Raw genomic sequence first — 25,166 nt, 5'->3', positions numbered from 1 at the left:
TTTCTGTATTAGTGATTTAAAACTACAACTTATTTCAGTTAGCTGCAAAAGCAAAATGTTTTATTTTATTTCAGCATTATTTCAACCGTCGTAAACTATTCTTAACTCTTTGCCGCCATTGACGGAATTTTCCGGCTTTCCTTGTGTTTTCACTGTTATACAGTAGGGGGCGCTATGAGACATCTTCTAAAAGAGTACAGAATCTCTGGATCAAAACACATGCGAAAAAGAAGCAGAAACATGCGATAGCATATGTAAGCAGATGCATATGTAAAACAACGCTATCATCGACATTAAACAGCACATGAATCAAAACTGCTTAACGTTACCGAAAGAAATGTCGACCCAGAACGAGGTACAGGACTGTGAAGCTTTGGGGGTGTTGATGCACTCGATCTACTCCATCTATGTTTTGATCATCGTTCTGAATCTGATCCAGACTTATCAGTCTTTGACAAAAACACGATTTTCTCAGCTTTTTGTTCAAAATGTTGCTTTTTTTATGAAACTTGAATGCATTAAGCTAGAATAAAACGTTTGAAATAAAGCAAAGGGTATATTTTGATATATTGCATGTTGAGATATTCCTACAACAAAATATTCTGGTTTTGGAAGTTTTGCGAAAATGATCAAAAATGCTGACGCTGGCTAGCAACATTATTTAAAAACGTTGATGGGGAACGAGTTAAAATTTCACATTATAATTGACAAGCAGGGTTGGGTACCATTCACATTTTAACCTGAAATTCGGTGCTGGGACCCAACGGTACATTGGTCATTTGTAGAAGTGTTATTGACATTATGCCAGAGCTACCTTGGTCGCTGTCTGCCATTGTCTGTGATGCTTGAATATTAATAAAAACAACCATTTTAATAATAATAATAAAAAAAAAAAATCTATGAAATGTTTTGTTGTGAATTTGTTTTTCAGTGTGCGTTTGTGTGTGAGGTAAATTAAACCGTGTGTCCGTGCCACTCATTCACACGCAGAACATGCAGGATTCGTATTTAAATAGTCTTACTCTCGCGCCCAGATGCGTTCTCAGGTACTGAAATTTGCCACGATTGATTTAATGTGAATCGGTACTCGGTAGTACCGACAGAATTCGGTCGGTGCCATTAAAAGTACCAAGTTCAGTACCAACCCTAATGACAAGAAAAAAAAAACCCCGGAGAAGTACTTACTTTATCCATGAGGCGACTGGCATGGAGACTGAGACTGTTGAAGAACATCTTCTTACTGAGCATGTGCATCTCATCGATGGTCATCAAAAGAGAGGAAACGCTGGTTCCCATGATGCCACTGAGAGAGAGGAAACACACGCATTCAGAAAAACTGCATTATAAAAGGCTATGCCAAAAACTGGATTTATATTTTGGATCTATGACAAGCTCTTCAGTAAAATAAGGAGGAGGAGTTGTCCTTTCATGAACCGTAGGTGTGTGTGTACCTGATGGTGTGATGGTAGAACTTGAGCAGGTTGGAGAGTTTATACAGAAGAACTGCACCTGGCTCTGCAATGATCACCTGCTCGATTCGCACCTGGAGGAGGAAATAAAAAAACAAACACAGATCAACAATTCTGGTGTCGGGTGTTGCACAAGTCAGTACAGGTTTGATACTACAAGAAAATACTAAAAGTTAATTTAAAAAATCATATATATATATATATATATATATATATATATATATATATATAGAAATGCTGGCAAGTTGAGGGGTTTATGGGATTAAGAAATGTTGCAAGCAGGACTTGAACCTCAGTTGTCCATTTAAGCACCACAGCTCAACTACTAAAAACTGATCCTAATTATTAGTTGTAATGACAGTGTTTTCATCTCACCTTCAGTGGTCTGCACACTCCTTCAGTGATGTGGCCAACTACTTCCTGCATGTTTTCTTCAACCCCTGCATGGACACAGCACAACAATTGATCTACAACTCGACTACTTTCCCAGAGCGAGGAAAAGCTCTAAAATGTTTGAAGTCTTAATGGCTTAATGTCCACACTGTAGTTAATTACGGTTGTCAGTTCACCTTTTAGAACTTAATCCTGTTCTGTACACACACGGTTCAGTAATTTACGAGAGTAACTCCAGACAATTGCAGGTAGTGACAACCGCATTTACAAAAATTCTACACAGTGTGTGCAGAACCGAACTGAACAACTAGATGTTAATGACGTATTTAAACACGCATCAGGGATGTGTCTCTTTTCTGTGTGTGTGTGGTGCAAGAAAACCACAAAGGAAAGAGTTACGAGTCTTGACTCATTCGTGTCGCCAGATATTCCTAAAAAAAAAAAAAAACTGCGAACAAGAACAAGCCCATAAAAAACGAGATAAATCAAACTGCTTTATATGGAAAACAATACCTAAATATTGCGACCCGCATATGCCTACTAGTCTTTGGTCACTGTAATATTCATTTTGTCAAAAATAGTGGATACCAAACACATGAGACACAGGAACATTGCTATTATCACGGCATCAATCATCGCAACTTTGAGTTTTGTTCCGTACCCACATGGAATGCACTTTAGGGGATTCACTCCCGTATTTAAATGCGGTTGTCTCCCGAAACTTTACAGTGTATACGTGGCCAAAGTGAAGTCATATTACCAAAAGATTGTGTGAAATTTCATGGGCAAAAATAGGCCAATTGTCCATTGTCAACAAAATTGAAGTGTTAGGGGCTTTCACACTGGGTAGTTATAGGAACTCAGTTAGAGGAAATAGTCACCAGGACGGTCCCCTGAGAACTACATTTCACCTAGGGTCATTTTTCTGGTTACATTTACACCGCCAGTAACACCACTCTGAAGTGACGTAAGCCGGCCGACAGTGATGTCATTAAAGCGCGGCGTTCGACAGCTGGAGGATGGCGTGATCGGAGCTGTGTTTTTGTTGTTGTGTCATGGGTCTCGTGATAACGGAGATGGAATGTAGACGTGTTGATTATGTGACTGAAAGAGCAAAAAGGAAGGACAAAATCTCCAATGAAAACAGGCATTGATTAAGAGAAAAGAACACAAGGCCACAGACAAAGGTGACATAACTACCATTAATATTAGCTTTCTGTGTGTTTATGTCTATAGCAGTTTTCCATGTTTGAGGAGCAATGCTGCGTTCCAGACACTTGGAATTTGGATTTTTACATCCTCATTCTTGGAAATAACGTCTGGAATGCCGATCAAGGTTGGACATTCGACCTGTGAACTTGAGGTATACGATAAACACCAAACCTCAGCGAGATGCGTCATTTGACGTCACTTTCAAGATGTCGCCAAGTCCTGCTTCCAGTAAGCATAAACGTAAAAACAAACTTTAACATCAGACATTAAAGGGATAGTTCACCCAAAAATGGAAATTTTGTTATTACTTACTGACCCTCAAGTTGTTCCAAACCTGTACGAATTTCTTTCTTCGTTTAAACACAAACAAAGATATTTTGAAGAAAGTTGGTAACCAGACAATTGACGGTAGCCATTGATTTCTATAGTAGGAAAAAATAAATACTGTGGAAATCAATGGCTACCGTCAACTCTCTGGTTAATACTTACATTCCTCAAAATATCTTCACCAGAAGAAAGAAACTCATACAGGTTTCGAAGAACTTGAGGGTGAGTAAATGAAGAAAACATTTTTTTGGGTGAACTATCCCTTTAAGTTTATGTAATAATATCTTAGTTTTTGCTTTTCGTCAGCTGTTTTCAAAGTGATTTTATGTTGTTTTTATTCTGTTTTTGCCATAATCACTGGTACTTCCAATTGTGCTGGGTTAGACCCTACTCTGAAGTAAGAGCTAATTTAGTTCCTCCAAAAGGTGCTCCTATAACTAAATTCATTCCCAGTTCCTGAGGTGCGAACATGCCAAAAAGCAGGTACTTCCACCAATAGTTATATGAAAATAATGTGAAAGCCCATTTTCTGTTGCTCCGCGCGGCGAATTTGCATGCCCTCAAGCGAAATTCCTGATAGCACCGATTCCTATTGGAATTATTGGATTTGTCTATTGAAACAAATTATTACAAAGAAACGGCAAGTAACATTTAATTAAAAGTGAAATTGTAAAGTAGAAAGACTGAAATAGGATTTTCTTGTAAAACTCCAATAATCTGTTTTAATTCAACATTATTGTATTTTCTTTCAGTGTATTGACGATAGAGCTTTTCTGCAGCAACATTTTTCTGATGTGAAAACAAAGGAGCAGCTTGAGGCAAAACTTCAGCAGCTGTAGAAAGAGTGACCCTATCCCTCTTGATCTTCAACAGAAATGGTATAAAAACTAGCAAATCTCACTTCCAGTGCCGACACAGCATTTGTGTGAATGGAACGACGTGTACCTTGCACGGTAACTTGCTTGAGCAAGGCCTCCAGGTGCTCCTTCTCTGAGGCTGTGGCTTGGTGAAGCCAGGCCAACATGTCCCCAACATACCTGTTTGGATGATTGGATGTTCAAACAGACATGCATAAGCACAAACAGAGATAAAAATCAATGGAAACACAATATTACTATACGCTGATTCATTCAGGAACGAGGCAAGTGACTGTCTTTCACAATGAATTATTGATTTGTTCAAAAATGCTGATTTATTCAGGAGTGAAACACAACTGCTCTGAGACGCACAATGGTTCTGTTGCGTTCTTTAAAAACTATTTTTGCTGGTGAAATGGAGTAAAAACAGACAATATTGTGCCTAAAATGTAACTCAATAGTAACTTCTCGTTTATTGAACTGCTGTATAAAATCAATATCACATTTGCAATCGAGCTCATAATCGGGGAAAAACAGTATTCTTGCTCAAGTCATATTCCTTAAAGGGATACTCCACTTTTTTTGGAAATGGGCTCATTTTACAACTCCCCCAGAGTTAAACAGTTGAGTTTTACCATTTTTAAATCCATTCAGCCGATCTCCGGTTCTGGCGGTGAAACTTTTAGCATAGCTTAGCATACATCATTGAAGTGGACAAGACCATTAGCATTTCTCTCAAAAAAATGACCAAAGAGTTTCGATATTTTTCCTATTTAAAACTTGACTCTTCTGTAGTTACATCGTGCACTAAGACCGACGGAAAATGTAAAGTTGCGATTTTCTAGGCTGATATGGCTAGGAACTATACTCTCATTCCTGCGTAATAATCAAGAAACTTTACTGCCGTACCATGAGTGCAGCAGGCGTAATGATATGACGCAGCGCCTGAAAATAGGCTACCTTCCGTCAACATAACCAACGTGACAACCTGCTTGCACAGGGAGCGTTAGAAGTTACCGAGCTGGGGACTATTTTCAGGCGTTGAGTCATATCATTACGCCTGCTGCACTCATGGTACGGCAATATCGAAACTCTTTGGTCATTTTTTTGAGAGAAATGCTAATGGTCTTGTCCACTTCAATGATTTATGCTAAGCTATGCTAAAAGTGGTACCGCCAGAACCGGAGATCGGCTGAATGGATTCAAAAACGGTAAAACTCAACTGTTTAACTCTGGGGGAGTTGTAAAATGAGCCCATTTCCAAAAAAAGTGGAGTATCCCTTTAACTACATCATTTAGAAATATAGGACAAGAATTCATACAGGGGTGTATTTTGCCTCCATGTCTTGAATTTCGGGGTCATTCTAACTTTATTCTACTAACCTGGACTCTCCAGGAGTGTTTTTTGGCATCCATCTTTAACATCCATCTAGCGAATGTTTAAACAATGGAAAAGCAGCACAGTGGAATGCAAAAACACTTTCTATGTGATCAGCCTCTTACAGGTTTAGAGTGAAATGAGGGTGAACCTCCTTTAATACCTCAGTTTAGGGGTTTGTTCAAATCTCTAACCCTAACTATGACCATTTGCAATAGTGATGATGGCCTTAGCAAACGAAACAGGTAGGAACTGGATGACTAGATGATTAAAGTGTTTCTTCTAGATTTGTAGTGGAGTTATAGATTTCCTGAGATTTGAGGCCATCACACAGTCAGCTATCATTACATCGGCTCCATATCCTTTAACACCGGACAGCAGGGGGAAATGCTGTTCTGAGAACCACCGCTTCCCACTTTTATCGACGTTCTGCCAAGAACCTCATGTTCTCTCCTCGGGTTCCTGACGGGAGGGGGGAGGAGGGCGTTCGAAAGCTCGATGGGGTGCCGGCCTGGAGCACGTGCGACGATCCATAGATCTCAACAGCCCGACCTTTCTCTGAACCAGCGCTAAGTAATTCCATGAAAGAGGAAGCACTTCCCTGAAAGAATCAGGTTGGGTTTAATGTGCTTAGACGCTGAATTGGATTTGCAGCTTCAGGATACGCAGCACATAAAGGAGCATGGCAGCTCTACATGTGAGGACGTTAATCAGCGATGGAGAGGCTTTTAGTGGCTAACAATGGTGTGACCCTCGAAATGACCCCCAATTATAGCCGATTTGAAGTAATTATTTTTAGCGCGCAGAAGAGAAAATGTCATCCATTGTGTTTCTGCAAGCTTTCGAATGGAATGATTCGCAATGAGTGCACTTGTCATGGACTCTACCTCATCGGATCGTGAGAGTGCATCTCTATGGGTCTCGGGGTCCCGCCCGGGCCTCCGCGGGTCAGGGCGTCAATAAAGCCTCGGACCACGGCAGAACGCCGCGCCGTTCCGAACTCATCCAGTGTGTACCTGGGAGAAGTAGAACAGAGTGAGAATTAGATATGAATTCAGGAGGTTTTGCTGGTTAGCACATAGCCCATGTTGTAACCACATGCTCTGCGGGCAAAAAGGATCCTTCTCAATTGAGGGCCATTCCAAAAAAGTTGTGTTTTTTTCAGACTTTAAAAAAAAATTTAAACACAATATATATTGCTAATAATAAATTTTTTTTTAATGTAGAGTCAATACTTTAGCAGTGGCTGATTCTTTTTAGCGGCGTGTTAAAACCACAACACTCAGGAGAGTGGGTTGTGAAGGGTCTGGAAATGTGCTCATTCTTCAGTTGCCATCAAACAACATTGTCATTAAAAAAAATAATTCTCCCATGGCTTCTTAGTAATTAGACAAATGGTCACGCTTTGTTGCTGAGAACTTCCATATATGATGACCCTCTAGCGAGAAACCCTATTCACAAAATAAAGGCAGTTCATGCATAAATGAGTAAAGTAAGCTTCTAATTATAAAGACATGTTGTTTACTTAATTAAATAAGTAGCTTATATATTGTCATTGTACTAAAACCAAAATAATTATTAAAATATTATCTGGAAAATATTTTGCTAGATAACTATGCAAGTTATCTTTCAGAGTACAGTTAAAGTTAGAAAAATGAAGAGAAATCTTTTCTTATGTGAAATCTTTCAATTTCAAATAAGATTCAAATAGAACTGAGTGTTTTGTGTAAAATATTTGTTACAAAGGAGATTTAAAGAGAATATTAAGAACATTTACACAGGTGACAGTGGCAAGGAGAAGTGCTGTAAAGAGATACAACACAAATTATTTTGGAAAAATGATCACCAGTAATAAAAAAATAAAAAATAAATATTCTACAATTCTATACAAGATTTTTTTTTTACAACTTTATATGCACAGTTCTTTTGACTTAATACTGTTGAAAACTAGGGATGTAATTTGAATAAATTCATGAACAACCTACTAATTTCAGTCCTTACAAAGTAAAATGAATGGGTAAATGTAAAACTTGCCTTTCTTAATATATTTTAAGAAGACCCCCAAGCATAGTGGTTCCAAGGCTTTTTGACTCCAACTATCCATTAGAAAAATCCTCACGTCTTTTTAAGATTTTACCGTATTAGTTTACATGACTATTCTAGGTCTAGAAATCACACTTTTAAAATGTAAATGAATCTATACAGGTTTTCCTGGTTTCCTTATTTTAATGCTTGTTTTGTCTTAAGTCAAGTCATCTTGAGGTACATATTAAAAATATGTTGTTTGAACATCTGTAGTATAAACAAGATTAAATGCCCGGGCCACAAAACAAAACAGACACTGCTAGACCTTCAGAACAGCCACCGAAATCAGCAAAAGAAAAAATACCTTAGGTTAGAAAGACCCAGGGTCACACACCCAGACAAAAACAATGGAGGGCCCCGTTCGCAGTTAGGAAACGCGGCCATGTTTTGATCTACGGGCTGAGAACAGCCCTGCGCAGACTAAACAGTAGCGACCGCAACGGCCAGAGAAAAAGGGAAGAGAGGAGGGATGGAGAAGTTTGGCACGGATTCCAGGAACTCTGGGGGCCCCGTCCTCTCGCTCTTTCTGCTTCGGCCTTGGACTCCCATAGATAAAATCACTGCAGGTCGAGGGGGGGGATTCGGGATGAAAAAAAGAAGGGGACACAGACGGAAAGAGAAAGAACAAAAAATAACATAAGAGTGTGAGAAAAAAGAAAAAAAACACGTAATGACAAGGAAACGGTCAAGCCCGTCCACATGTTTGAACGCATGACTGCTGCACCTTGGGAAACTGTATAGTCTATAAAAAAGATAAACTGAAGCTTTAGGAAAGATAGAAACGCAAACAATGTGAGTATCTGAATATTTTGGCACTTTTGAGGGATGCCAGGGATGTTTTCACAGATTGGCAGCACCGAAAGTAGCGATGAAGAAATTAAACGAGATAAAACATTACAACTGAGCAAGTTTGCAGACATGTGACACTACATACAGTATTTACACTATCTAAATAAAGGTTTCCCATGAAAATAAATCAAATTAATCAAAATATTTTCATTCTTAGTGTGGCATTAAAAAGTAATAGAAAAGGTTGTGCATAAACAGATGTGTGAATATGTATAGATTAATTGATGATTTTCAATCAGGTTTTAGGAGGTCTTATTCAAAAGACACGTATACTTCATAAGGAAACAGATTGATGGAAGTAATTTGTGTGGTATGGTTCTTTTGAACCTACAAAAAGCTTTTGATACAGTGAACCACTAAATACTGTTAGATAAATTAAGTGTTAAAGTCCCCCTGTAATCAATAATTTTATCCCTTAAAACTCATGTTTGATCACCAAAAGTACATATTTAAACGTTTTTTTTTCCTGTGAAAAAAAAAACTTCATGCCTTAAAATAGCTTAAATGCAACTCTACACTCTTGCTTCATTTAATAAACCCGGAACCATGAATATGCTAATTAGCCCCGCCTCCACTCACTCATGTCAGCTCAGAGATTCACTCGGTCAACTAACTGAGGTAAACGCTGCACAATGATGTCGTTCTTTACAATGTCGGACACATAACGGTAAATAATATGATTTGCCTTTTGCTTGACTATGTTGTCAAACAACTCATAGTGAGTTGCTAATGTTACACAAACCATGTTCCAAGTTTTAAAGGGGGGGGGGGGGTGAAATGCTGAAATCTCCTGTTAATCTTGAGTACCTATAGAGTAGTATTGCATCCTTCATATCTCCAAAAAGTCTTTAGTTTTATTATATTTATAAAAGAAAGATAGGCTGTACCAAGTCTTTCCGGGAAAAAAACAGAGGCTGAAGGTGGGCCGTGTGGGCGGAGCTAAAGCTGTGCTGACGCGCGGAGCTAACAACACACAGAGACATTTGAAGCAGTTTTACTCACCGCCTGCGGTTCCAACGCACAACCGCAAACCTTTATCATTGAGACTGCTCGATCCTTAAGCATTAGACGATCTGCAAATCCGTTGATCTGGGCTTTGTTTATAAAACAAGCATCGTCGAAATGCAGGGAACAAACAGTCTTGCACAACCTCCGTTGATGCTCTGGAAAAACAAACTCCATCCACTGGTCCCTTAACGCTGGGTTCTTTGGGAATCTGTGCAGGGTTGTCTTGCCCTGGCAACTAAAAACACACTTCTTTGGTGACATTGACTTCCCAAAAGCCGAGCACAGCGCTGTGATGATGGGCGTACTGCTTTCGCTCTCTCGCTCTGGTCTACGAGTGCGCGCGCGCCCGCGTCCTTCCGGAGAAGTGCCCTTAGGACCCGTATAAGGAAATTCCGCTACATCTGACGTCATACAGGCCCATACTCGAAAAAAACTTTCCGAAACATGTTTAGCATGGGAATCCAACTCTTTAACAGTGTAAAAAAACTGAGTATGCATGAAATAGCATTTCACCCCCCCTTTAAGGAGAAAATACTCAGCAAAGGTGTTGATTTATGAATTTGCACATGGAAAAATGAATTTTGCTTAAAGCACATTAAAAACACCACTTAGACATATCAACAACATTACAAACTTGATTTTCACCACAGGGGGACTGTAAGTGTTTCTCGAGTACAGTAATTGCATGGTTGGCTTCTTATCTAACAGGGAGAGTTGAGGGGGTAGAAGTTGGAGGGATCCTTTCTGAGGGGAAGCTTGTAAATAATGAGTCCCTCAGGGTCGTGTACTTGGCCCTCTTTTGTTTTTTTATATATAAATCATATGCAAGCCGTTTGTGATTGTAACTTATTTGGATATGATGATGATTCTGCTCTTTTGGTTTCAGATAAGGGGACTAGTAGAACACTTTGGCTGTCTGAAAACAAACTTCTATTACTATACATCTGATTCTGAGTAAAACAGAATACTCTTTTTAAATTCAATTCTATAAAGTTGCTGAGTTGGTAGTCAAGTTGGCGACTGTGTAATATCAAATGGAACTTCATTTAATTATCTAGGATGCGTTTTTGACGATTTAAGTGGTGCAAGCATGGCTTTGAAAGATTTAGGCAAGGTAAATCCCAAGATTGAATTTCTAGCCAGATGTGTTAGTTCACGAAAACGAGAACGTAAAACGAGAATGAACCCCATTGGTTCTTGAGGAAGCTCAAACGTGATGCGTAACACGAGAATGAACCTCATTGGTTGTTGCGGAAGCTCAAACGTGCTGTGTAACATGAGAATTAACCTCATCTTGGCAGTAGCAATATGAGCCATCTTCATAACCATTAACTAACCAGATGACCGTGGACATGTGAATATGTTGTTAAATCTCAGCGGTTCTTCAAATAAATATTTAAGTCAAAAGGGTTTGGCTGACAAGTCTGGGAACCTGAGCTCAAAAATAGTCAAAATGACCGTAGACTGTTTTTGCTGGTTGTCATGGTGTTATGGAGTTGTTGATAGGGTGTTCTGGGTGGTTGCTGGCCCAAGTCAAAAAAGCCCACCCATAAGTCATTCTCTGTGATCTCTAGATATGGTTCTGGTTGATTATGCGTCTAATTGCCTCTTCTAAACGAAATATGAGGTTTCATTCATTGTCGTAGCACAATCGGTGTGGGACTCGCTGATGTTTAGCACTTACGGTAAGGAGTTTTCTCAAATGACTAGCCCTAAGTATGAGTAATAGTAAGAGTATGAATAATATCTACAACCTGTGTGGGTTTTACCAAAAATATGTTATGTAATTCAAACTGAAATCAAAACATTCTGAGGAGAGTTTATTTACACGGTAGAAATATGTCATTTTTCTGGCTGCGTTCATTCATGCAAACCAAGTTATTGTATTGTATTGATACGTCTCATGAACTCAAACCCACTAATCAACCTTGACGGTTGTTTTCTTTTACGGAAGTCTGAACATTGATAATGTACTGACAGTTGGAGGAAGGTGCAGTAAACACAGGAAACTGCTTCCATAAGGATGTGAGAGACTGACACCTTGTGGTATATGAGGGAATTGCAGTCTGGTTTTCCCTGTTGCTCACAGGTATGGGGAACAACTGTTCTGTTTACAGTATCAATATTAAATCTTACATAATCACATGTACACTCTCTGTCCCATAGTTAGGCAAATACATCACTTATTTAGCACAAAATTATATATATATATATATATATATATATATATATATATTAGGGGTGTAACGATACACCAATGCCACGGTTCGGTTCATATCACGGTTTTGGAGCCACGGTTCGGTTCGGTTCGGTTCGGTTCTGTTTGCTGTGGGGGCAGGGTTCATGGCAGGGCACCACCAGCAATAATAACACTAGATTCACTTTTAACTTAATAAAAACAACAACAACAACAATAATTTAACTTAACTTTATTAATTTTATACATTGGCTTCATGTTTTCTTTAGAGCAGTTAGCACACCTGAGTTAACTAAAATGAAATAGCCTAAATGTCTCCACTGACTAGTCAGAAATAAACTGCACACCTGAGTAGGGTTGCCAACTTCAGAAAAGTAAAATGCGGGACAATTGTGGTTCTTTATAGGAAAATGAGGGACACTCAAAATATTTACTGTATCGCACAATGTACATAATTTCAGTGTCTGCAAACTGTAGTTAAGTATAGGCTATGTTTAAAAGGTTATCAGACAAACACATTTGTATTGCTTAACCTATTTATGTACAATTTAATTCTAAAAATAATTTTAATGTCATACAAAAAAATATATGTCACATTACAAACAAACCACCATTCAAAATAACCGCATTTATCTGAAATGGAAAGCTTTTTTAACATTATACATAGGCCTACAGTTCAAAAGTTTGAGGTTAAGATTATTTTTTGGGGAAAGTAATTAAAGAAAGTAATTGCCTACTTTTATTCAGCAAGGATGCATTACATTAATCAAAAGTGACAATACATTTATAGTGTTACACAAGCTTTCTATTTCAAATAAATATCTTATGATCTTTACATTCATCAAAGAATCCTGGGGGGGTGGGAGGGGGGGAACAAAACCGTTTTAAACAAATAATAATCAGAAATGTTTTGTGAGCATATTATTCCCTCAGGTAGATTGCATGTTTTCTTGCGTGGCTGGATGTTGGACTCATGAACAATAATCACGTTGTTTGCATTCGCCAAAAGTGATTTGCCGAAATCAAAACGTGGACAGTGAAAGGGAATTACCGTTAGCGCAAGACGAGTCAGGCCTGAAGCGGAAGCGGCCAGACGGCAAAGGATTATGTTCGCAAATCAAACAATGATTAAAAAAAGCTGTGATATGTCATCATATTGGATGATGACAGGTGTCGGTGATCATTCTCAAGATTCGTGATCAGCACTGCTGCTGTTGCTGCTGTATCAATATCAGTCAGTGGTTGTGACCGCAGGGTCTTCAATCACAATATGCCGTGGCGTGGAGTTGCCATCCTGAAGTGCGTATGTAAACTCCCGAGCGTGATCGATCACCCAAATCACGTGACATGCACTTTTAGTAAATAATATTATAATAATATTTATTAAAACTACAGCTCTTATTAGTTGTTAAAAGTGTACTCATTAATTACTATTTAATCAAATGTCAAGGAAGAAAAAATAGTTTTGTGACAAAGTGAAGTGAGAGTTGGGCAGCAGGGGGCGGGGGGCGGGGCGCGTTCGGTTCGACATGAGAGTATCGCGGTTCGAACCGTGGCTGTTGTATCGCGGTTTTTCGGTTCGGTTTGAATATCGTTACACCCCTAATATATATATATATATATATATATATATATATATATATATATATACATAATTGTCAAACGATTAATCGCGATTAATCGCATCCAAAATAAAAGTTTGTGTTTACATAATTTATGTCTGTGTACGGAGTATAATTATTTTCTATATATAAATACACACACATTATATATATATTTAAGAAAATGTGTTATTTATAAATAAAATATTTATATATAATATAAATTATATATAATATAAATATATATACAGTATATACATGCAAATATTTCTTAAATATATAAATGCATGTGTGTGTATTTATATATAGACAATAATTATACACTATTTATATATAGAATATAATTATACATAATTATACATTATATACAATTATAATAATAATTATTATGTAAAAACAAACTTTTATTTTGGATGCGATTAATCGTTTGACAGCCCTAATATAATATTATATATATATATATATATATATATATATATATATATATATATATATATATATATATATATATATATATATATATATATATTTTTACAACATCTATATATATATATATATATATATTTACAACATCTATATATATATATATATATATATATATATATATATATAAGTAGACAAACAACAAACATAACAAGTGTGTGAGTTTTGAATAAATTCATGTATAAAGTTTTAATTAATTAATTAATTTGCCCCTAATATATTTTTGTACAGTACATTTAGTTTTTAAATTGTTAATATTATATATTATGTAAAGTTCAGATTCAGTAATTTTGTTTAATGAAATTTTTTTTTTTTCCAGCAAGGACACATTAAAATGATCAGACAAATTCTAGAAGAAAATTCTATTTTAAATAAATGCTGTTGTTTTAAACTTTCTGTTTATCGAAGAATCCTGAAAAAATTTTTTATCAGGGCTTCAACAAAAATATGAAGCAGCACAACAGTTTTCAATATTGATAATAATAAGAAGAAATGTTTCTTGAGCAGCAAATTGGCATATTAGAATGAAGGATCATGTGACACTGAAGAGTGGAGTAATGATGCTGAAAATTCAGCTTTGATCACAGGAATAAATTGCATTTAACAATATATTAAAATAGAAAACAGCTATTTTAAATTGTAATAATATTTCACAATATTACTGTTTTTACTTTTTACCTAAATAAATGGTGAATAAATGGAACTTTCGAATAGTATTCTCCACAAATTAAAAATGTCACTTGGAACTCTTTGAAAAAGATTTTTAAAAGTTATGTGATTCATATGTCATTTTTTTATTTAATTTTTACTGGCTTGACAGGGCAATGTCACAGAGTTGGCCTCTCTACACTTCTACTTATATATTTGAACAAATCTCAAACAACTTAGACAACCTTGTACCTTCATCTTTTATCCAGTTTCACATCCTATATTGCTTCAGATCAATATTTGTGAAGTCGTGATTCTCCCTCAGATCTGGCTGGCTTGAACCCATGCCTTAGAACGCTTTATTGAACAATGTTTTAAAAAGCCTACAGAGAAAATGTGTGTGTAAAACACCACTGCTGAGAAAGGATGTGCATTGTTGTGCTCTACAGGCACGAGATGACTGTGCTGAAGTGCATGTGTGAGCGACAGAAGAACTCACTTATAAAGAACAGGCCGATCCTGGAGAGACTCCATAGCCTGACTCAACACGGGAGAAATATCACATGATTCCTGAGTCAACCCTCTGCACTCATCTACAGACAGACACACAAACATCTATGAGGCATCCTATAACACTAAGCCACATTAATTACTTTATGTATATTACGTAACTATAATATAGTACTGAATTATTAAATTGATCATGAATGTAAAACAGGAGCGGCATAAGGCGTTCTATATGCAATGAGTACATTTTCTGTTCAAAATTATCTAGAAGTAGCAGCTATGCTTATATTCCAGAAACTTCTCTCTGGCCTCTGCTGTGTGTGTATGCGTGTGTGTGTGTGTGTGTGTGTGTGTGTGTGTGTGTGTGTGTGTATGTGTGTGTCTCACTCACTTTGAGCCCAGCGATAGAGCTGCTCATATGCCGTCTCCTGTAGCACCGCCATCTGCTCCATGATCTCCAGCCTGCAGTTAAAGCACGGATATCACTGAACATCTACATGGAAAAGTGCCAGTCATTTTCAAGTTTTGTTTTTTTCTAAGTCTGTTGTATTCTACTGTCTCTCACCCTGCTGTTTGCTGGTTGGTCCTCAGTAGGACCTTCACGTCTTCATGGATGTTCTTCACATGGTTCAGAGCTCTGAAGAAGTCCTGCACAGTAAAGACAGAGTTCACTACACTATTACAGCTGATTCGGTCTCCATTTATTTTTCAATTAGTCTGCAAGACATGGTTTCATCTGAGAGTTTCTTCTGAGAAGATCGTGTAACATCGTAGTTGAGAAAAATTGGAAGATTGAGTTGAGAAATGTTTGTAGACTTCTCCTGCCAGCTCACTTCTAGGAAATTTCATCTGTTCTGTTCTGCATGTTTTGTTCTGTTTATTAAATAGGATGTTAAAAAAACGAAATAAATTAAATGCATTAGCTTCATTATTATAATTATTACATTTACAGTCAGTGAAAAGTAATGCATTAAAAAGTACTTTAAAATGTAATGCATTACTCCCTAAAAAAGTAGGGCTGCACAATATATCGAAATATCACAAATGTATATATCGCGATATGAGAAAATCACTCACTGCTCTTGGCTGAATAACTTTTGTAGCTTTAATAAGAATCAGTATATATTTAATTCATACTGTGAAAACTAAGCAGTGTTTTATTTTTACATTTGATTATTCAGTTTCTGTTGTTAAATAAACCTAATGTACAGTAGGATAACCTGAAACCCTAAACCCTGTGGTTTACACACTGATGTTAAAATAACACTTCTTATGCTACAGTAAAACACTGATGTTCAGTTTCAGAAGCTGTAGGGATGTTTTCTTGTCATAAAAATAATGTGAAACACGTATGTAGGTTATGTAATTTTAAATATATTTTAAATATAATTTAAGTTTATTTTACACACTTTAAGCTTTATCGTATCGAATTTCGCATTTTTTTATCGCATTTTTTATCGCATTTATCGCGTTATCGCATATCGCAGTTATCGCATTTCGCATTTTTCTTCAAAATTGTGCAGCCCTACTAAAAAGTGTTACTTTGTAACTTTTTTTATGGAAAGTAATGTTACACGTTACTTTTACATTACTTTTTCTCACCTTAATAACAAAGTGAGTTTTTTTTTTTTAATAAAATAAAATAAACAAAAACAAAAGTGAACTGAATAAGCCTCAGACTGAAGGAAATGCACAGTCACACCTCTCCAGTAGAGGGCGCCGCTCAAACAAACCTTTCAGCTGCTGCTGTTTACAGAAGAATAAGCCACAGGAGAAGAAAGTCCAACACTCTTACTTTACCAATAAAAACAAAAACATGAAACACAAATGTGATGTTTATCTAGTCATTTTTGTTTATTCGTATTGTTGAATTGGATTGTCAAAGTCAGCAGCAGAGACATTGGTTAAAGGGGGGGTGAAATGCTATTTCATGCATACTGAGTTTTTTACACTGTTAAAGAGTTGGATTCCCATGCTAAACATGGACAAAGTTTCAAAAATTAAGTTGTACGTTTGAAGGTACAAACGTACAACTTAATTTATTTTTAACTTTGTCCATGTTTAGCATGGGAATCCAATGTGGCTTATTCTTCCGGTTTGTCACAAGTTTCTGAAAGTTTTTTTCGAGTATGGGCCTGTGTGACGTCAGATGTGGCAGAATTTCCTTATACGGGTCCTAAGGGCACTTATCCGGAAGGACGCGGACCAGAGAGAGAAGAGAGCGAAAGCAGTACCTCATCAAAGCGCTCTGCTCGGCTTTTGGGAAGTCAATGTCACCAAAGAAGTGGGTTTTTAGTTGCCAGGGCAAGACAACCCTGCACAGATTCCCAAAGAACCCAGCGTTAAGGGACCAGTGGATGGAGTTTGTTTTTTCTGAGCATCAACGGAGGTTGTGCAAGACTGTTTGTTCCCTGCATTTCGACGATGCTTGTTTTATAAACAAAGCCCAGATCGACGGATTTGCAGATCGTCTAATGCTTAAGGATCGAGCAGTCTCAATGATAAAGGTTCGCGGTCGTGCGTTGGAACCGCAGGCGGTGAGTAAAACTGCTTCAAATGTCTCTGTGTGTTGTTAGCTCCGCGCGTCAGCACAGCTTTAGCTCCGCCCACACGGCCCGCCTCCAGCTGCTCGTTTTTTTTCCGGAAAGACTCGGTACAGCCTATCTTTCTTTTATGAATATAATAAAACTAAAGACTTTTTGGAGATATGAAGGATGCAATACTACTCTATAGGTACTCAAGATTAACAGGAGATTGAGTGAAAATGAACATTTCACCCCCCCCTTTAACAAAGTGAGATTAAATAAAGTTTATCTGTGTTATTTAACATTTAATTATTGCAGGTTTGAGTGATATTCTGAGTCTGCATGTTTTTGTTTATTTTTTTAGGAATACTGAAAGTGTTTTTGTGCAAGTGAGATGAGTAAATGCATGTTCACATTAGTCTAGAATAGATCTACAATAATCATCATGTTCACACACAACGCCTCTGCACTTACTCATGATTTCTCTCAACATGGAGAGCTGTCAGACAATACATGAGAAAACAAAGTTACTTGCATTACTTATTTGAAAAAGTAATTCAGATATTTTGTATGCGTTACTTTACTAGTTACTTTAAAAAGGTAATCCGATTACATAACTCACATTAGGGCTGGGCGATATGGCCCAAAAAAATATCACGATCATTTTTTTTTATATCAGTCGATAATTATCACGATAAAAGTCAAATCTTTATTTCTTTCAAGTTTAAAGGCAGATCTTTGCTCCTAAGTGAAAGTTGTAGAAACCAGAGCATTAATTGTGGTTTTAAACTACTCTTTATTGTCAGAACATATCAGGACAAACACTTGCCAAACTGGTGAACATTTCACAAATCTGAGGTAGAACATTCAACATTTGTAATTTTTCCTTAACAAAATAAATATCTTTATTGGAAAATTAATTTCTTAGTTTTTGCATGTGCTAATTTTTATATGGTAAAATGTAATATCCTGACTGTTTGAGTTTTATTAAACTTAACCATTGGTCATCCAGTATCATGAATTTAGATCATGATAACCACACTCATGGCAAAATGTAACTTTATGGTTTCTATGGTATTTGTATGAAAAACAGTAGCCTAAATAGTACATTATTAAATACTGAAAAAATTATATCGCGATAATTATCATTTTATCGCCCAGCCCTAACTCACATTACTTGTAATGCGTTACCAACAAAACGGTTTATAATTATTATTCAATGCTGCCAATCTGCCATCTCACGGTTCAAAGGCATTCGCGTGCTATGATACTCAAAAGAAAGTAGATAACATGAGGTCACCTCTGTGATGGGTCCATCTCGTGCGGAGCGTAATGTTGCCATCTCAGCGGTGGACAGCTGGAACTTTAACAGGAATGCCTGGGCCACCTGAGCTCGAACCTCCAACCGGTGACTGAAGACAGAAGGAAATGCCATTGAACTTTATATAACAATTCACTGATTTCAGCAGAGTCATACAAATATCGAGAGTGCGAGAGAGAGAGAGAGAGAGAGAGAGAGAGAGAGAGAGAGAGAGAGAGAGAGAGAGAGAGAGAGAGAGAGAGAGAGAGAGAGAGAGAGAGAGAGAGAGAGAGAGAGAGAGAGAGAGAGAGAGAGAGAGAGAGAGAGAGAGAGAGAGAGAGAGAGAGAGAGAGAGAGAGAGAGAGAGAGAGAGAGAGAGAGAGAGAGAGAGAGAGAGAGAGATTTTCATTTGGACAAGACATATTTACATTTGTTTCACATTGATGTACTCACAGAAAATTCAATCCAACGCAATGTCCCTGAGCCAACACTAGATGGCAGTCACACTCTTGTCAGAAACACAACCCACATTTATACTTTTGAAACAAACATAGCATCAGTCCTTCATCCAATTCTTAAGAAAATATCACTGTAAAGTAGCACTGGGAAAAAGGGCTCGAGGCGACATTATTTGAACAAGAACATCTATAAAGTATGACATAAGAACAATAGCAGTCATGACAACCGTTGTCCTCAGAGAGCAACTCGCTGCTGATTCAGCCCTCTTTCATTTCTCTACTTTCCTCTCACCAATAAAGCCTACCAGCAATCAGACCATGGATTCAGTTTGTACATTGACCATATTAACACTGAATAAACATGTCAAACTAAATTACTCAGGGTAAATACCATAAATACAGAATTTTTTAAATGACATATCTTCAAAGTTGTGTCAGCCGAATGATCAACAGCAAAGTTAAAAGAAAATCTACTGGACAGACTGTAAGTTTCTCTACCCTGACTAATGTCTGTAGTTTGAGAAACTACAGTTTCAAAGGAGCTTTAAACCAACACTGGTGAATTCTGGGTGTAACGCTCAATACAACACTAGACATCTCTCAAACAAACACAATATGCATATGCTTCAAACTGACAACAAAGACAGCTTCACAATGTTTCACACACTCTTCTCTTCAACACACAGTCAGAAAATGCAAAGAGAGAATCTGACGACAATAAATTTGACGAACCTAGCCAATAGGAATCAAGTGTCATTTTCCCCCAACAACTATAGCTAAGATGTTTCAGTGTAATGTACTTTACATTAAACATGGCGGTAAAGGAACCCTTAGGCCTATTTCATTAGCAATTAGCAAAAACTGTTTAGCCTGAAGGCAAGTTCAAATCATACTAGGGGTGGGTGATATGGCAAAATTTCACCAAAAAAATTATCAGACAGGACCAAGATCCACGATCTTATCACGATTCTTTTTCATGTTGGTTTTTAAGACTATTTTGCAAGTCACTTTTCCCCATTTAAAAAATCCGACCATAATCTTTTCTTTTTATCTTTCTTATTAAAAATATGAACAAGGATGCAAATTACAAATAAAAGGACATATACAATAAAATATACAAATGAAATAAACAGTGCTTTACTTTTTTTTCAGCTATAGGTGGTGTATATAACACCTACTATAGCTGGTAGCATTCAAGTCAGAAATTGAATTAACAAAATGGAATACATAGACTGTATAAATTAAACACTAAAAAATGCTGGGTTGTTTCAACCCATATTTGGGTCAAATATGGACAGTTGGATTTGTCCATATTTGACCCAAACATGGGTTGAAACAACCCTTTTTTTAAGAGCGAATATACACTGATTTTATTAAAGGTGCATTAAGCAACTTTTCATGTTAAAAATACCCGTTTTCTAACCCATACATGCTTAAACAATTGCCTGATGGGCTGAATGAGCCCTTCTCTGATCACTGAGATTGTCTCTATAATCCTGTAAAGTAAAATAAATAAGAGGGATTCGGGCCGGAATTTTAGATTGGGCGTGACGTCATGCGCGTTCACGGCACGCTCACCTAGCTATGTCTGGCAGGTTTGTGTATTCGCCGCCATTCTCCGTAGAAGATGGATTCTAAGAGACCGGCTTGTAGTTCATTTCAAACACCAACGCAAACTCCACGTAAGATAAAAAAAAAAAGAAAACTTTTGTCCGTGAGCGTGCACACTTCTGGTTGCAGTTTCGCTTGCCGCCAGAGGGGGCATAGTTCTGCAAAAACTCAGAGACTTGCTTAATGCACCTTTAAAGCTACTTAAGCTATTTAGTCAAGATCCGTGAGTGATTTTCTTTTTGTATTTTGTTGTTTGATTAACATTTTTGACTGACTGCAGTTGGTTTATCAGGCTGCCGTCACTTTAAAATCGAATGCACGGATCTGATATACACGTGTATTATAATATACTGACACGCAAACGAACGGTTTACCTGCACTTAAGATGTAAATGACTGTGTTTATGTAAACCTTGTGTGTATTTGACTTTAAGCCCAATAAGACGTGAAAGAGAACATAGTTCAGTACTCGCAGAAAGTGTGTGACAGAAAAGCTTATGTCAGAATAGCATGCAAATAAAATGTTTATCTGGCAAGGCTTTAAAAGGCATGCAAATAATACAATTTCATTATGGCCAAGAGCTGTAATGTCACATGAGCGTAACCCTACCGCTACATTGGTAAACGTGATGTGAACGTTGTACAGTATGTTATGAACTGCACTGTAGCACGATGCTATGATTTTAATCGTTCACTATCTAAAATCGAGATGCCGCACACCAGATGTTCCCCCAGTTTAGTACATAATGTTACCTTAACTCTCCCCATGGCTATGTGCTTGTAACAGTGTTTAACATGCCAAAGGAAGCATGTAAGCATTCAGGGGATGTGTCTAGTCGTGTGGACTTGCTTTGGGATCATATTCCATGTTTCCAGGTTTCAAAGAAGCATTTGGCATTTGCTTTAGGCCAGGGGAAAGATATCCGACCTGGAAAATTTGAACAATGAGAACATGTCAAAGATGTATTAAATGGCAGTAATTCCCCGCCACCCAAGGTTTACCTCTTCAGAATGTGTGTGTGTGTGTGTGTGTGTGTGTGTGTGTGTGTGTGTGTGTGTGTGTGTGTGTGTGTGTGTGTGTGACATTGTAAATGTCAGAGAAGATGTAAATTACAACTCAAAGACAGAGACAAGCTTGCTGGAAAGAAAACTGGAATTTCAGGCATCTGGCTTAATGGAACAGTTCACCGCTTTACTCTATCTATTAAGCTTTATTTTTATTTCAGTTGTTAAGCTCTAAGCTGTTCCTAATCAATACTAAAAGAAGGAATCGAATATGTTGCACATGTTGCTTTCCAATAAATAAAAAGTTGTCAATTCATGACTTTCTCATCACTTATTTTTTTATACTTAAAATGCATTGTTGTCGTTAAGAATAGTATAATTTACTTTGGTAACGGTGATCGTATCGGCCATTGCTGCTTCCAGTGACCGCTAATCGGTGATCAACCCCAAAAGTCCTGATTGGAGCAGCCTTAATTTTGATGTTTTTATAGCACTAAACTTTTATATTATACTGCATTAAAAACTATGACTAGTGCCTTCTTAAAACTTCTCTTTTTGTGTTTCTTGCCAGAAAAAAGGTCATATGGTGTGGAGTAAACAAAGACAATTTTCATTTCTGGGGGAACTAATCCTTTAAGACTACAAAATCCCACTACATTCACTGGAGTGTAACAGTAAAAATTGTACTAACAGATCCAGACGGCAAGTTTTGTGCATTTATGCTCAGATGAGCATGGGTGACTTCACATCAGACACCAAACTGTGATGGAGTGTGTTTCGTCAATCATGCTCTGGATCTCCTCATGAGCTATTCATGAAAACTTGCCGGTTCCACAAGATCACTCCAAAACTATAAGACATCAGAGATGAAGAAAAAAGAAAGTGCACTGAAAAAAGTGTGAGACCATGACACAATTTTCACTTCGAGTCAAGCAAAGTCTAAAAATATAAATGTAAAACGCACAAAGTCACATGGAATATCTAAGCGCAGTCTGTAAAGCTCAGTGCTCGTAACCGCACAATTACGGTTCTCTATTCTCTACAGCACCAACTACATACAGTTGTGTTCAAAATAATAGCAGTCCAACATCGCTAACCGGATCGATCACTGTTTTTGGTCGAACTTCTATTTCTACATGGCAAATCATTTACTAGTAGGTGTAGTAGAGTAATAGTAAAACAACAGACCCAACAGGCGTGACATGCATGCTGTTGATTTAGTGTAACTGAATCATTAATTGAAAGGCGCGTGTTCAAAATAATAGCAGTGTGGAGTTCAATTAGTGAGGTTATTCATTCTGTGTTATTCAACTGTCAAACAAGTGGCCCTTATTTAAGGACGAAGGTGGAGGTGTACTGTACATGGTGGTTATAGTGTATTTCTCTCTGAAAATCGGGGTAAAATGGGCCGTTCCAGACATTGTTCAGCACACTTTCATTAAAAAGTTGATTGGAGAGGGGAAAACATATAAACAGGTGCAGAAAATGATAGGCTGCTCAGCTAAAATGATATCAAATGCTTTAAAATGGCAACCAAAACCAGAAAGACGTGGAAGAAAACGGAAAACTACCATTCGAATGGATCGAAGAATAGTCAAATTGGCAAAGACTCAGTCAAAGATCTGCTCCAGGCTGATCAAAGAAGATCTAAAGTTACTGTGTGTACTGTAACAATTAGAAGACGCCTATGTGAAGCCAAGCTATCGACAAGAAGCCCCCGCAAAGTCCCACCATAGTTGAAAAAATTTGCTGATTTGCTGAAAATGTGCTGAAAAGGGTACGATTTGCCAAATAACACATTGACTGGCCTAAAGAGAAATGGCGCAATATTTTGTGGACTGATGAAAGCAAGATTGTTCTTTTTGGGTCTAGGGGGCGCAGACGGTTTGTCAGACGACCCCCAAACTCTGAATTCAAGCCACAGTACACTGTGAAGACAGTGAAGCATGGTGGCACAAGCATCATGATATGGGTATGTTTCTTAAACTACGGTGTTGGGCCTATTTATCAAATACAACGGATCATGGATCAGTTTGAGTACATCAAAATACTTAAAGAGGTCATGTTGCCTTATGCCGAAGAGGAAATGCCCTTGAAATGGGTGTTTCAACAAGACAACGACCCCAAACACACCAGTAAGCGAGCAGCATCTTGGTTCCACACCAACAACATTAACATTATGGAGTGGCCAGCCCAATCCCCGAACCTTAATCCAATAGAAAACCTGTAGGGTGACATCAAAAATGCTGTTTTTGAGGCAAAAACCAAGAAATGCAGAGGAACTGTGCTATGTAGTGCAATCGTCCTGGGCAGGAATACCTGTTCACAGGTGCCAGAAGCTGGTCGACTCCATGCAACACAGATGTGAAGCAGTTCTCAGAAACCGTGGTTATACAACTAAATATTAGTTCTTGTGAATAATAAATATTCTAATAAATATTTCTTGTGAATATTAGATTCACAAGAAAGCTAAATCTTCAAGCATTTTTCAGTGAATGTTTGACTTTGTAAAGAAAAATACACACTGGTATTTTTTGAACAGCCTAATATTCTCTTTTCTTCACTTTCTATAAAGTAATAACAAATTTGAATGATGCAATGTTTCCAATGCACTTGCGTGTATTGAAAAAAAAAAATATTATAAGGATTTTGAGATTTACTCACTTTTTTAAACACAAATAATATATATATATATATATATATATATATATATATATATATATATATATATATATATATTATTTGATATATACACATTATCAAGCGCAACATATTACAAAAATGAGTGGTGAAGACATTAATGACTCAACCCACAAAAACAGAAGTCCAGAACACAAAAGCAGCAGGCTTGCCTACTTATTGACTTTCTTTAACTTGCTATGTGCATGAGGGTGTATGAAAGACAGAGAACATTCGTGTGGGTGGGTAATAAGGTCCCAGCTTAATTAGCACAATAAGATAACGGACCCTTCTGGATATCAGGATTTTCACAGCAAGCCTCCACTTACAGCAATATCACTACCAGAGAAAGAGCCATCAAACTTGAAACTACAGTTTACCAAAGGACCCTTCAGAAACCAGAACAACAATAACATGGTTTAGACAAATCAAAAATGGTCTGAATGTTACAGTATGTCGGTTATCCTTTCCCATCTATTGACAATCCATCAGAAAAGGTGCTGAGCACAGCTCAAAATTACACTGGTTGGACAATCATCAGTTCTCCGCCAAAAAATATAAATAAATAATTGCAT

General features: G+C 37.3%; 1 protein-coding gene across 1 annotated transcript in view; it reads right to left on the bottom strand.

The window, feature by feature from the left end:
• The window catches only part of cog6 (component of oligomeric golgi complex 6), a 52,624-nt gene that overhangs the window by 16,725 nt on the left and 10,733 nt on the right, over positions 1–25,166 (bottom strand). Inside the window, exons 5-13 of the mRNA XM_081371083.1 lie at positions 18,840–18,951; positions 15,580–15,662; positions 15,406–15,476; positions 15,007–15,100; positions 6,524–6,652; positions 4,347–4,438; positions 1,845–1,909; positions 1,452–1,543; positions 1,186–1,303 (exon numbers count right to left, since the gene is read on the bottom strand). Of these exons, the coding sequence (XP_081227209.1) occupies positions 1,186–1,303; positions 1,452–1,543; positions 1,845–1,909; positions 4,347–4,438; positions 6,524–6,652; positions 15,007–15,100; positions 15,406–15,476; positions 15,580–15,662; positions 18,840–18,951 (856 nt within the window). The remainder of the gene's footprint in view (positions 1–1,185; positions 1,304–1,451; positions 1,544–1,844; positions 1,910–4,346; positions 4,439–6,523; positions 6,653–15,006; positions 15,101–15,405; positions 15,477–15,579; positions 15,663–18,839; positions 18,952–25,166) is intronic.

Source organism: Scardinius erythrophthalmus (genome assembly GCF_964197995.2).
Source record: "Scardinius erythrophthalmus genome assembly, chromosome: 7".
NCBI lineage: Eukaryota > Metazoa > Chordata > Actinopteri > Cypriniformes > Leuciscidae > Scardinius > Scardinius erythrophthalmus.
Note: the sequence above shows the minus strand (reverse complement) of the source record. Positions and strands in the feature narration are given on the sequence as shown.